Genomic DNA, 13,404 nt, shown 5'->3' with positions numbered 1-13,404 from the left:
AAATCCTTCAGCGTCAGATGGTGCAGATTTGATCCCTGCAGCGAGCGGCGGATGTGCCTGCCTCTCTGCTGCACTCACTGATGTGTCTGCTCTACTCTAGTTTGCACCGCCCAGAAACACCAATTGCCACAATGATGCAGCGGGCTCATTTGTAAGGTCAATGCTTTGGAGATGCAGACTCACTCACTGAGGTTGGCATGGTGCAGAAAGATCAAGCGATGGTTGGAGGAGTGACTAAAGTTTGATGTGAAAGGCAATTTTTCCTCATTGTGAGACGCTCATGACAACAGTCCACCCAATCATTTTCTTTCAATTTATCCTCACTACTATGATTTTGTGAGGAAAATAATGACATCACTAATGTTGTCCTAATCTGATGCTCATTATTGGTACCTGAAATGGCTATTTTTGATGGTATTCTAAAGTATTGTATATGGTATATGGGTATATGATGTATGGGCATGTATGAGGGTTGGAACCTACCAAGGCTGTCCAAGGTTCAATCCCAGGTCTGTTGTCACTATGTGGAGTTTGCATGTTTTCTCTGGACTTTCCTCCAACATCGCCAAAACATGTCGTGTAGGTTGGTTGAACACTCTAAATCAGTGATTTTCAAACTTTTTTGGCCACCGCCCCCTTCACCGCCGGGTCAAAATGCCAACGCCCCCCTCTTTACCCCTTTCCAACGAACGAAGCTTAAATAAATAGAAGACAGGCGCCTCAGATATTATTCGCTAATTTCGTTTCTTTTGATAGACCAATGCGCAGTTCATCTCGAATCATAAAAATTGATAGCTGATGCATTAAGCCGGTCGCTGTGCGCATACGTCTGTGGTTAAGCGTTGCCGGCGCGCTATTGTGTGCTCCTCTGCGGCTGACTGGATGGTGGTGGTTTCCCCAGTCGCCTGCATCGACGATAAACTCGCGACAATTAGTGATATACGGTATATGCGCGCTGCTCGTGAGCGCTCGAGCAGACAACGTTTCTTGTTTCAATAAAGCTTGTTTTTTGTCGACTTTTTATTACAGACAATCAATTTTTCCGGTCTTTCTACAAACACCAACGTCACATTTTACTGTAATTGCTCCATCGCCCCCTTCACTATTTCAACGCCCCCCATTCGCCTGTTTATTCGTCAGCGCCCCCCTGAAAGTTCACACCGCCCCCCGGGGGGCGGTACCGCCCACTTTGAAAACCACTGCTCTAAATTGCCACCTTTCCAACTTTAATTGGAAGAATATTGTTGTTTGACAGTTTACTTTTTTTAAACAATAGTCCTGCTTTCAATATTAATGTATTTCATTTTTGTTTCTTCTTTCTTAATTCATACAAATGAAATAAATATTAAAATTCTCTTAAATTGCGGTGCCTATAACGCAACAGATTACATGATAGATTTAAAGTTTTAGTTTCAATTGATATCAATCAAATGCTCCCTAGCAAGCCAATCAACAACTATATTCATTCATTTTCTGAATCACTTTATCCTCACTAGGGATGCGGTGGGTGCCGGAGCCTATCCCAGCTGACTTCGGCCATGAGGTGGGGGACACACCCTGAATCGGTGGCCAGCCAACCATTGATGCTCACACTCATACCTAGGAGCAATTTAGATTGTCCAAACAGCCTACCATGCATGTTTTTGGAATGTAGGAGGAAACTGGAGTACCGGAAGAAAACCCACGCACGCCCAGGGAGAACATTCAAACTCCACACAGGTGCACCGACCTGGATTCGAATCCAGGACCCCAGAGCTGTGAGACCAATTCTATTAATAATGCAATCTATTTTTTCTGCATTGAAAATATTTTAATCTTTGAGTTTATTCCCTAATGTATGTACTGTATTTGTTTTCCAGAATGCTGCAGTTTCACAGAACAAATTAAGTTTTGCCTGACAGTCCTGATTTAGGGTTTAATTTCGCCTTCTCTTGAGTGGGTGGGTGACAACTCGCTGGCGGGGTTTCGCAAACTTCCATAACACAAAACAACACGGACGCATGAGTTTCAAACACCCGTGATATATATCATATATCGCGATCGGCAGTGTAAATGACTGGTAGTGATGTGTCTTGATGCTAAGTACGCGTAAAAGTGTGTGTTACACAGTTTGCCTTTGTTTTTCAACGGTAAAGATTCAGTTGAGCGGGCTCCACTGTTAGTCATTTCATTGCAGCCTAGCTTGTAGCAAGCATTGCAACGAGTTTTACTATGAGTACTTCACGGGAGTTTAAACGTGAGTATTTCTTCCATCACTCTTTTTTGGTTAAAGCATCGGCTCAATTGTTCACAATGTTGATTGCTGTTTTTGTAGTGCTGATGAAAGCGAAAAATAAAGCCCAGAACAGCAACAATTTAAGAGAGGAGGCCAACATTTGCAATCAGCTTGGAGAGCTGCTATCAAGAAACGGTAAGTGCCCTATTTCTTTTTCTATTTCAAAGTTAAAAGCAGAGGTAAACACATCTGTGTTGAATCGGTGTTTTAAACTACGTGCATCAACTTCAGTTTTTACTCCAATGTAGTTGGAATCAGTGAGATCTCAAAACAATGAAGACACACCTTTAGAAAACATTCATAAAAGTGCATAATGCAATCAATTGACTGGTTATATTTACTTCCAAGTTATTTTTGTTTATTTTTACATTACATAGCAATCGCTCCAAAATCAATGAAAGCATGATTCTATAGGCATTCATTTTCCATACTGCCCATCAACCCATGGTACGCGGGGGTGCTGGAGGATACCAGACTACCTGGAGAAAACCCACGCATGCACAGGAAAAATATGCAGACTCCCCTCTTTCCACGGTTCCACCATATGATTTCTATATAGTATTTTAATTTGTAAACAAAAAAAGGAAAATATATCCAATTCATGCATTTTCCTCTACCCAACATATTCTATTAATACTGTGTGCTATTTTACAATATATATTTTCATTTTGAATCTTGTGTTAGCCTATCACAATATAACGTTTTCTACAATTTTGTCATATTTGCTAAACTTAAGTAACTTCATCTTTAAATATTCTGTCCAGGTGACTATGAAGCTGCCATTGAAGAGCACCAGCAAGAGTTATCCTTCTCTGAGATCTTAAATGATGTAATTGGGAAGGCTGTGGCTAATCGTAAAATAGGAGAGTGCTATGCAGAACTTGGGAACATTGAGACTGCATTAAAAGTGAGTTGATCAATATGCATGTATTAGGGTTATCCTTATCAAATACTTTGAGTCCAAATCACCTGATTTTAAAGATCCGCCAATACCTCGGCAATGTATTAAGGATAAACACTTCTTGTTTTTATTTTTATAGTGTGTACCAAAATTTCTGGAATGTTCATAAATTATCTAAATTAAATCCAAGGTGATTTTGTCGGTTTAGCATATTAGCAGTAAAGTTACTTTTCTTCTAAAAACAAACCGTCAATAAAATAAAAAAATGTAACGCTAATTCCAACTCCGGCAATTTTACTTGGGCTTCAGCTTGTAAGTATGTATATATTTGTATCCCCCCCCCCCCCTCCCCACATCTTTGTATCTTATTGTTGCTGTGTTGTACCGCTTAAAATGTTAAGTGAAAATCAATACATTTTGAAAATTACATAATTTTATTTTATGTTTTTAACCTGATTCTATCCTCTAAAAATTGACATGATTGGCCCAATTTCTGTTAGTGTGACCGGATAAGGCACATCTCTTGTATGCATATATTCACTATGTAATATGTTCATAACAGACTTGTATTTGTCTTGTCAAGCATCAGCGCCGTCACCTGGACTTGGCTCGTTCTGTCCGAGATCACGCTGAGGAGCAGCGGGCACTTGCCACGATAGGCCGGACTTACCTATTTCTCTTTGAGTCAGACCAATCGCGGGAAAGTCTCGAACAGGCAGAAGATGCTTTCAGAAAGAGCCTTACTATTGTAGATCATCTTCAAGGTTTGAACTCCTGCTGCTTTGTATCCGTTTTAGGTTCATTTCCATGATTTAAATGTTTTTTTGTGTGTGTTTTTTTAGGGATGGTGCAAGAGCGAGAGATCAATGAAATGAAGGCTCGCCTTTTTCTCAATCTTGGTTTGGTTTGTGACCACCTGGGAGAGCCCAAGCGCTGCAGCGAGTTTATTCGTCGCAGTGTCTTCATTGCAGAGTAAGTGACTCAGAAGGCCTCATGTTTAAGCTCTTCATTTTCTTATTATTTGTGGGAAATATTTTCCTGTCAAAATGAGGTGTTTCAAACATGGGAAATTTCAGCAATGTTTAAAATGAATTCAGCTTTGCTTTTTGTAATGCATGGTGATGAGGTTTACATAAGTTTAGGTGTGAAACTACCACAGATTTGACCACAGATTTAGTTGTGTTCATACTGCCATACTTGTTAACCCAAACCAGAAATTCTCTGGTATAAAAAACACTAAATATGCGACTCTGAGGCATTGATGTCAAACTTCATTGACGTGCTTGTAATTAGAAATGCTGACATTTCTTTCTTTCCCTTTCTTTTGCTTGGTATTAATTTTTTCCCTTCTTTGATAATAAAAAAAGGAAAAGTGGGCTGCTTGAAGATCTCTATCGGGCCAATTTCAATTTGGGCAACATCTTCTTTCGCAACGGCCAGCATTCAAACTCTGTGCGCTGCCTCGAGCAGGCCAAAGAATGCGCCCGCAAGATTAAGGACAAATTTGGTGAAAGCGAGTGCTTCCACTGCATCGGCAAGGTGATAAAGAAATGGAGATAAAATTAAGCAAATTTTTGTGCCTTTTCTAATTTCTTCTTTTGGCCCTTAGGTCCAACTTTCTTTGGGGGATTTTGTGGCTGCGAGACGATCTCTTAAAAAAGCATTATTGCTTGGTTCCCAGCAGCCAGAGGACAGGCAGGCTGTGAAGAGAGTGTTTAAATATGGTAAAATATCTCGCTTTTTACATTGAGTACATTTAAAGAAAACTGCCTACTACTGTCCATGAGGAGAATTACTTCTGAGGTGTTAAGACGATAAAAATAAATGATTTGAGCACGAAATGGGAATATTGCAAAAAAAAAAAGATTGATCAAAAACCCCTTCATGTAATGGGAGTGTAGTACAAAAGAGTTGAAACTATGCATTTTCTTATGAAATATTTTAATTCCAGTTAGCTCTTAAATAATAATTTTAAAAATAAATATTTTTAAGACTAAAAAGATCACAAGAGTTGAAGCTATGCATTTTCTTATGAAATATTTTAATTCCAGTTAGCTCTTAAATAATAATTTTAAAAATATATATTTTTAAGACTAACAAGATCTCAATGATATGCCTATCTTTACTCAGTTGGTGGGCTATGGTACTTTTTTTCCAATGCTTCCAAGCCCTTCCAGTTAAAATAGATTAGACATCCGTTGCTGTCAATGGCAGCCAAAGAGTGGTTAATGAAACAAAATTGAAAACAAAACTACACCAACTGTCTTAAATTATTGCCTTTACAGTAATACATTTACAGTAAAATCTTAATCTTATGTGAAAATCTGTTTATCTAATGAAACTTTCAAAATATCAATTCCAAAGCTGACCTGGGCTGTAAACTGGAAGAGAAGTTAGGAGAGGATCAGGCCAAGAAACTCAGCTCCTACGAGGCCGTTGAGATAGCAGAACAACTCGGGGATCTCTCTTGCAAGGTTGGCTGCTTCAATAAAGCTGTGGACTCGTATCAAACTCAGGTGATTTTATTGTTTGTGTACAATTTAGGTAATTTAATTTTGATTGTCATCTTTAAATGAGGTTTTTTTTTTTAAATTAATGCTGTCAATCCCTGCGGATTAGCTTCGAGGGGCTGAAGCATTGGGGAAGCCCGCACGTGAGCTGGCGGTCATCCACGTGTCTCTGGCCGCCACCTTCACTGACCTACGGCGACACGAGGAGGCCGTACAGCACTACAAGCAGGAGTTGGCATTACGACAGGGCAGTTCGGCCGAGGTAATCCGATTTATGATCGATGGACTAGATGTGTCATCAGCGCGAGAATCTACAGTTCTGTGCGTGTGTTTGTGTCAGGACTGCAACACTTGGCTAAACATTGCAGCAGCACAGCAGGAGAGTGGTACTGCTTGCAAGGATCTAGACAGCAGCTACGGTGCGGCACTTGAGTGTGCTCAGAAGTGTGGACAGCCCAGACTAAAGGTAAGGAGTGCTATTGACCTTGATCGACTTTTGGCAAAACTACTGAGAGGCAACATCGTTCACTGTGACCAGGCAAAATTCGCCCCTCTCGTGGTCACATGTGGCAAATAGTACATTGTGCAAATCCTGTCCAATACTCAAATAAAAGCTCTATTGATCGCCAATTCCCATGTTAAGTATGAGATCGGGACAACACTTATACAACCAATTGAATGAGAAAATTCATATATAATTCGTGTAATCCTCTTATTAAATTTTTGGCAATCAGTTATCATATACATCCATTTATCTTGTTGAACAGAACCAAGAGCAGTCATAGAAAAAGACTTCACCATCCCCCCCAGGCTAACTCCATGTTTGATTTGTGTTGCCATGGTAGCATACTGCTCTTACACTAGATTCATGCACCTTTTTGGATCATTTTTGTAACATGTACTCTTTTATTTATTGTATGGTGATTCTAAAATGTGGTTGATATTTAGCTTCAGCTTCAGTTGTTAACATGTTCTGCTCACAGTCAATATATTGTCAATTTAACTTTTGTCTGGGGAGTTTGCTTGTTCTCCCTGTGCTTGTGTGGAGTTTCTCTAATTATTCTGGCTTTCTCCCACATGAAAATGTTAAATTATTTGCAAGTGTGAATTTGGCTGTTACTGTATTAGTGTGAGTTTCCTGGTGATGGTCCACACAATAGACTAATAATCCCATAGAAAATGAAGGGTGAGAAGATCTCCCCACATAATTCACTTTTACCACAATAATATGATTTCTGTGAAATATTACTTATGACACATTACATACTTAATGTTGTAAGTGTCGTATTAAATAGTCAGCTCAGGTTTTCATCTCATGCAGAAGCGAGTTTTGAGGCTGTGGTTAGCGGCGCAGAAGCGAAAGGGCTTGTCAGACGTCAATGATGTTGAAACGAAACTACTGGAGCTATGTGCCGCTGAAGGCTGGAGTCCAGATGGAAATGATGCGGAAGAAGAGTTAGAAGAGGAAATGGACAACAGTGAACCCCTGGATGACAGTGATGTTGTCCTCTCAGATTCAGGTTTGGCTGTCTTTTTTTCTCTCTGTAGATGGAAGCATCAATGCTCCCAAGTTGGTCTTACTTTTTTTACATTGTTTCTAGATGAAGACTTGGAAGGATATGAGAAGATGGTACCTGGAAGGAGGAAAGCAGGGCGGGTGAGTATGAGGGAGGATAATGATTTTTCTCCTAAAATTTGACCTCCTGAATTACTGCTGCACTTTTCTCTGCAGTGGAACAGAAGAAATGAGAAGGGAGAGACATCCCTCCACAGGGCGTGCATAGACGGCAACTTGAAGCAAGTCCAGTACCTGGTAGAACAGGTGGGCCAAAAGTACACATTTTAAATGAAAAATTTAAAGCATTATTTTAGTTAGCATTGGAATCAAAACCTTGGCATGTGATTTCCTTCTGTATGGATCACATTTCCTGGCATTGGTCATATGGTCATTATTTTAGAACAATTTATATGTTTATTGCTGTTAGGGCCACCCAGTGAATCCCAGAGACTTCTGTGGTTGGACTCCATTGCATGAGGCCTGCAACCATGGTTACCATGGCAAGTGATTTAAAATCCATAGACAGATACATTTAATATTAGCGCTTTGTCTCATCAATCTTTCTCATTCTTTTCATCCAGAAATTGTGGCTTTCCTGCTGGACCGAGGGGCCAACGTTAACGACCAGGGTGGCAATTTGTGTGACGGTGTCAGTCCACTGCACGACGCCCTGGCTTGTGGCAATTTTACAGTAGCCAGACTCTTGGTCGAACGAGGGGCTTCCATCAACCTTCGCAATGCTAAAGTACGTGTGTGTGTAATTATCATTTTCTGTGGGTGCATGTTCGTCTTGCAATGTGTATAGTAGTAAAGTGTAGTATAGTATTAAAGTAAAGTGTTTAACCTCAGTGAAAGGTTTAAAAACATATGTAACTGTTACAAACAATACATACTATTAGCATTTTTTAAAATTTATTGTATTTTTTATTGTTATTGTTGAATTGTTTCAGTCTTATCAAGTATTTTCTGTCTGTCAGGGTGAGACTGCAATGGACACACTCCGTCATTGGCGTAAGACATACAAAAATGAGCTGGACGATGAGGCCAGGCAAGAGTGTGCAGCTACGGAGCAACTGTTGAAGAATGGGCTTTCGGGGAGAGGTGATTGATTTTTCTATATATTATTTTCATTTGTGTCATTTAGAAACCACATAATGATTTAATCTAATCTTTTTTCTCTTCCCTCTGAAGTGGCTATCACTTCTACTGCTCCCCAACCTTTTGAGGCTCTGCTGGACAGTCAGCTTTTTGATGCCGAAAATTCTGAGCCGCTTTTGTCCTCTGGAGGTGGTTGTGCCACAAGCCAAGACCGGTCCGGTAGCAACCACCGGTTACAGGAGAAGAACACTCCTTCTGCCCTCAAAAAGCGACAGCTCAGCAGTTCATCGCACCGGTTTCGAACTAGAGGAACAGAGACTGCACTTCTTTATGGGGTACTAACAGTTAGTGTAATGATTTTCTACTGTGTAAATGATGTCATTATTTGTCCAAAGCTAAATGGGTTCAAATACTAACATGTTTTTGTTAGAAGAAATAAACAATGTTTTTGATTTGTTTTTAGAATAGGAACAGCTCTTCAGATGACAGCGACTCTGACAGCTCTATAATTCCCCTTTGTACCGGCCGCCAGAGTGCATCAATACCAGCAGCTACTAGTCGAAAAGATACATCTCCCGTTAAAGAAGCAGAGTTAGTCAATAACACCGGCCGAGAAAGTGGGAGAAATGACCCTGTGTCTGGCATCTTCGCACAGGAAGAGTACCACAGTGCTATTCGAGCATTAGGCAGTGCTAAAACCCTCCTACAAGGCCGCTTAACAGAGCCACGCTTCCCCAGCATATTTGAACCTTCATCCAGCAGCAAATCAGCACTGGTTCCCGAGGAGGAATATCTGATTGATGACTGGCTGGAGGATGATTTGGTGGAAAATCAACCCAGAAAGAAGAGGAGACTACGAGTTGAGGAGAACGGAGGAAATGGGAATGAAGCTCTACCTTCAACGGCGGATGTGTCATATGCGGAGGAGTCCTGCAGGAGTGAGAATTCAGAAAAGATCCGATTGACTTGTTGCATCACTCGTTAGTTACTTCAATGTTTTATTGCTTTCAGGTTATGTACTTCAGCCGTCCAGCACCAGAGGGCCCTCTTTGAAAAGGAACAGCTCAAGAAAGAGTCAGCAGGTGAAAATGACCCAAATACCTGGCATGGTCCGTTTGGGCAGAAGAGAAGTCACTAGGTCACATAGCCCCACACTGACAGATGATGATGATGACAGACCAGAGACTCCTCCGCTACCTCATTCTATGCGGACACAGGTCAGAGAACTTCCATACATATTTTAGGCCACACACTTGGAAAAATTCTCTTAATGTCCTAAGACCCAAACTTGCAAGGCTTACATTTTAATTTCTCATTGATATTAAGGCTAATTGGGCCCCGATGAGTGTAAAAAAACAAAGAATTATCTTTTTACATGATGTAGTTTCTGGGAAAAATTATGTCCACTTCAAGTGGATGCCAGCCCTTTGCAATCCAAAATTTAACATTGTAGTCTTTGTCAATCAAAAATGTTATGTCCAAAATCTTATTGAGATGTTCAGAGAGGGATTCTTTAATTTAATACTTCCACCTTATTTACCGTTATTTAGTACAAAATGGACTTCTGGCTAAATGTAATTCCAACACTAATCTAGTTCTTTTATTTACCATAGTGTGTAAAAAAAATCAAAATATTAAGAGCAATCATTTGAAACTAATGAATGTAAATATTCTTAATATACTACTCACATTCAACATAAGTTTAATTTTGTTCCTTCAGCCATCGACTCAGGTGTCACCTGCTTCAATGCCGTCATCTCTCCCCCCACCAATAAGGATGCGGGTCAGAGTTCAGGACGACATCTTCCTCATTCCAGTACCACAAAGGTTTGAAGACTCAGCGAAAATACGTATTTTTTTTCTAGATTATACTTATTGTTAATCTGTCATCCGTTGTAGTGAAGCAGAATCTTGCACCGTGTCATGGCTCTGCGAGCAGGCGGCCCAGCGTTACTACCAAAAGTGCGGCTTGCTCCCTCGTCTGTCGCTCCAAAAAGAAGGTGCTCTGCTGTCCCCACACGATCTATTACTGGCCGTCTTGCACACCAACGAGGAGGTTTGTGCTGCATCAATGTTGTTGTCTTAGTATCTCGACAACTACTCAAAGGTGATGTTGCAGGTGCTGGCTGAGGTGTCGTCCTGGGACCTCCCACCTCTACAGGAACGTTACAAGAAGGCGTGCATAAGCCTCTCAGTGGGTAAGCAACAAATGCAGATTTACAGATATCGTTTTGTGCTGCAACAAAGTATGTATTATGAAAAAATACTCCATTAGAATGTGAACCAATTGCCCTCTGCTCAATTTAAAAATTATGTTGTTGAAGAACCCCTTTCTTTTAAAATTTTGGAATGAAATGCAATAATGTCTTTACAGAGGAAAACCGACGTGTGACACGGCTGTGTGAGGTGCAAGATGGGAGTGCCTCTTTGTTGGTGCGTGGCCTGGGCTTGGGCGCATCCTCTCTTGCCGCCCTCCTCCGTGCTCTCAAACTGCAGGCCAGCCTCACCGAACTGCGGTTACCAGGAAACCGCCTCGACGATGAACTCATCTCCGAGTTGGTTGCCACCACTGCCACCATGCCTCGACTTTGTGTGCTCGATATTTCAGCTAATCAAGTTACTGGGGAGGGCCTTGAAAAGGCAGCAAATGCCTTAAAGGGACTCGCTCATCCTGCATTTCCAGTAAGTAGCATTTCCATAATGGCATTCAATGAGAAACTAACATTTTGAATTGAATGCCTTTTATTGTTATTATACAAGTACAAAGAGATTTAAAGCTTGAAGTTTTCTTTTCCTCTTAGAGTCTAAAGGAGTTGGATCTCAGCCTGAACCCGCTGGGTGACAGTATATCTGAGTCTCTTTCGTCAATTCTGTCCTCCTGCCCACTCCTGGCTGACTTGTCACTTCGTGGCTGTGGTCTGACATCTCGTTTCTTGCAACAACATCGTCTGCTGCTCGCCAGTGCCATGACAGGTGGCAACATTTCTACTTATCTGCTAATGTTTCTCAATTTTCACAAGGCACATGCTCCATTGACACTTTGAAAATGTCACAAAAGCTACATGCACTGAAAAATAATAACATTGAGTCAAACATTTTGTTTTTATTTCCAGACACAGGGCACTTAAAGGCTGTGAGTCTTTCTCATAATGCACTGGGATCCACTGGATTTGAACTTGTGCTAAAAACGCTGCCTCTACACACGCTCACGCATTTGGACTTGTCAGCTGTGCGTAGGGGCACTACTGATTTCCCGTCCCTGGAGCATCTCACCAAGCTGCTGTCGCATGTACGTGTCCTCACCAGTTAGAACAGCATCTTTACACATCCTGGTTAAATTACAATTGTTGTTTTAGCAGTTATTTCCATGGTATTCAAGACACAAGGCACATTTTAATAATGTCCTACTAAAACCCTTTTTTTTTCTTTTTCCCCAGGACAACAACTGTTCACTAACCCACCTCAATTTGGCAGCTAATGGGTTAACTGACTGCAGTGTTGCAACATTGGCCAGGTTTGGAGATAGTGTGCATATTTTAAGACAATTTATAATATTTGCTAATGGAGGGCCAGTCAGAGTGTAACAAACCTGAACAACTCCAATGCAGAAAAAGTGTGGTAGAAATTGGATCATTAATGTGTACATTGCAATATTTGGACTAAATGTGTATTTTGGATGTAGAGGTAATTGAGTAACGAGCTTGGTGAATGTAAAAGTTAAATACATAAGACAAGTGGATGTAAGGAATAAAAAAAAATTCTCTTAATACTGTATGTCCACTTTGAAGCATAAAGTTTGGGTTCCTTAACTATTTTGCTAAATGCATGTTGTTGTGTTTGATTTTCTTTAGATGTCTCCCAACATGTCCCAACCTGGTAAATTTAGACTTGTCAGCAAACCCTTCCATCACCTCAACGGGATTCCATTGCATCCTCAGCGCACTCCGAGAAGCACGTCGATCCCTGACTTTTCTAAATCTTCAAGGTATCTACTTTTCTTATCATAAATTAGAGAAAAGGTATTTTGGTAACTCCAGTATCTGCATTTAAATTCCTTATGTTGTACTTTTAGGTTGCCAGTTGTCAGGACCTTTAGACAGTGTGGATCTACACACTTTGTCTGATCTGGTCAAAGACCTGCGTCTTTGCTCTCAGGGCCTCAACAAGCTGGACAGGCAGGCTTTAAAAGAAAACTGGACTAATACTCATTCTCATGGCTATTTTGTGGACAAAAAAGCAGCATGCTTCCTTTCAACTGTGTCTTCCTCGTGATGGAAACTTGAGTGAAATATGCCTGCATTGTAAAGAAAAGGGGTAAATATTAGTGGATTACATGAAATCTACGAACATTTTGAAAAAACACAACAACAAAAACTTAAGATTTCATTTGAAATACTAGTGTTATCTGTAAAATTCACCGTGAACTTATTTATAAAATTGATCTTAAAGATCTTGTTAGCTTTGCATTTTTAGAATGAAAAAAGGAAGAAAATTAAAAACCACTTCACATTATAAAAGAAATAATGTGATCATTTTCAAAGTGTGACTTTCCTGTCATTTTGTCAACAGAGCAGTACTTGCCATGGTTGTCAATTATGGGTGTGATGTCATAACCAGAATTATTGAAAATAGATGGCAGTTGCCACAGAACCAAGTCATTCAAACGTAACAACCACTTGTTTTCTAAATTTACCCTGATACATCACATTTAGTATATGCCAGTGGTGGACTGCCAGGGCCTGCAAGGTCTTCTCTGCTGGCCTAAGAAAATATTTGAATCACTGACTGGTGTTGATTATATTTTGTCCATGATTACTTAAATAATTCCAAATTGTCTGTCAGCTAGCTTCCTTTCATTGCCAGTCTCCTCTCCTGTAACTTCAAGTGTGAGTGTTCTGGGCACACAGGCAGAGCTGCATCTTGATGTGAAACTGGGGAAACTTGCAACAAAAAAGGTAAGTTTATACATATATATATATATATTTATATATAGAGACTGTATTGCCAGGCCATCTTTGCTGGCCTAAAAATATCTGAATCAGACTGATGTTAATGATATTTT

At 40.3% G+C, this 13,404-nt stretch overlaps 1 protein-coding gene across 1 annotated transcript; it reads left to right on the top strand.

Moving 5' to 3' along the window:
- The first annotated feature begins 1,663 nt into the window (after positions 1–1,663).
- Positions 1,664–12,736, top strand: tonsl (tonsoku-like, DNA repair protein). The gene is made up of 29 exons (XM_077731947.1): positions 1,664–1,757; positions 1,860–2,236; positions 2,315–2,410; positions 3,040–3,182; positions 3,760–3,940; positions 4,019–4,148; positions 4,544–4,715; positions 4,786–4,900; positions 5,541–5,692; positions 5,796–5,948; positions 6,027–6,152; positions 7,008–7,206; positions 7,288–7,343; positions 7,419–7,508; positions 7,672–7,744; positions 7,826–7,989; positions 8,222–8,345; positions 8,436–8,677; positions 8,806–9,280; positions 9,354–9,559; positions 10,063–10,169; positions 10,242–10,398; positions 10,462–10,540; positions 10,717–11,024; positions 11,144–11,315; positions 11,456–11,631; positions 11,780–11,856; positions 12,194–12,327; positions 12,415–12,736. The coding sequence occupies exons 2-29, from the start codon at positions 2,212–2,214 to the stop codon at positions 12,612–12,614; spliced, it is 4,332 nt and encodes a 1,443-aa protein (XP_077588073.1). The 5' UTR covers positions 1,664–1,757; positions 1,860–2,211; the 3' UTR covers positions 12,615–12,736.
- The last annotated feature ends 668 nt before the right edge of the window (positions 12,737–13,404 follow it).

This window comes from Stigmatopora nigra, chromosome 13, assembly GCF_051989575.1.
Source record: "Stigmatopora nigra isolate UIUO_SnigA chromosome 13, RoL_Snig_1.1, whole genome shotgun sequence".
Taxonomy (NCBI): Eukaryota; Metazoa; Chordata; class Actinopteri; order Syngnathiformes; family Syngnathidae; genus Stigmatopora; species Stigmatopora nigra.
The sequence above is the reverse complement of the archived record's forward strand: the minus strand, read 5'-3'. Positions and strand labels throughout refer to the sequence as shown.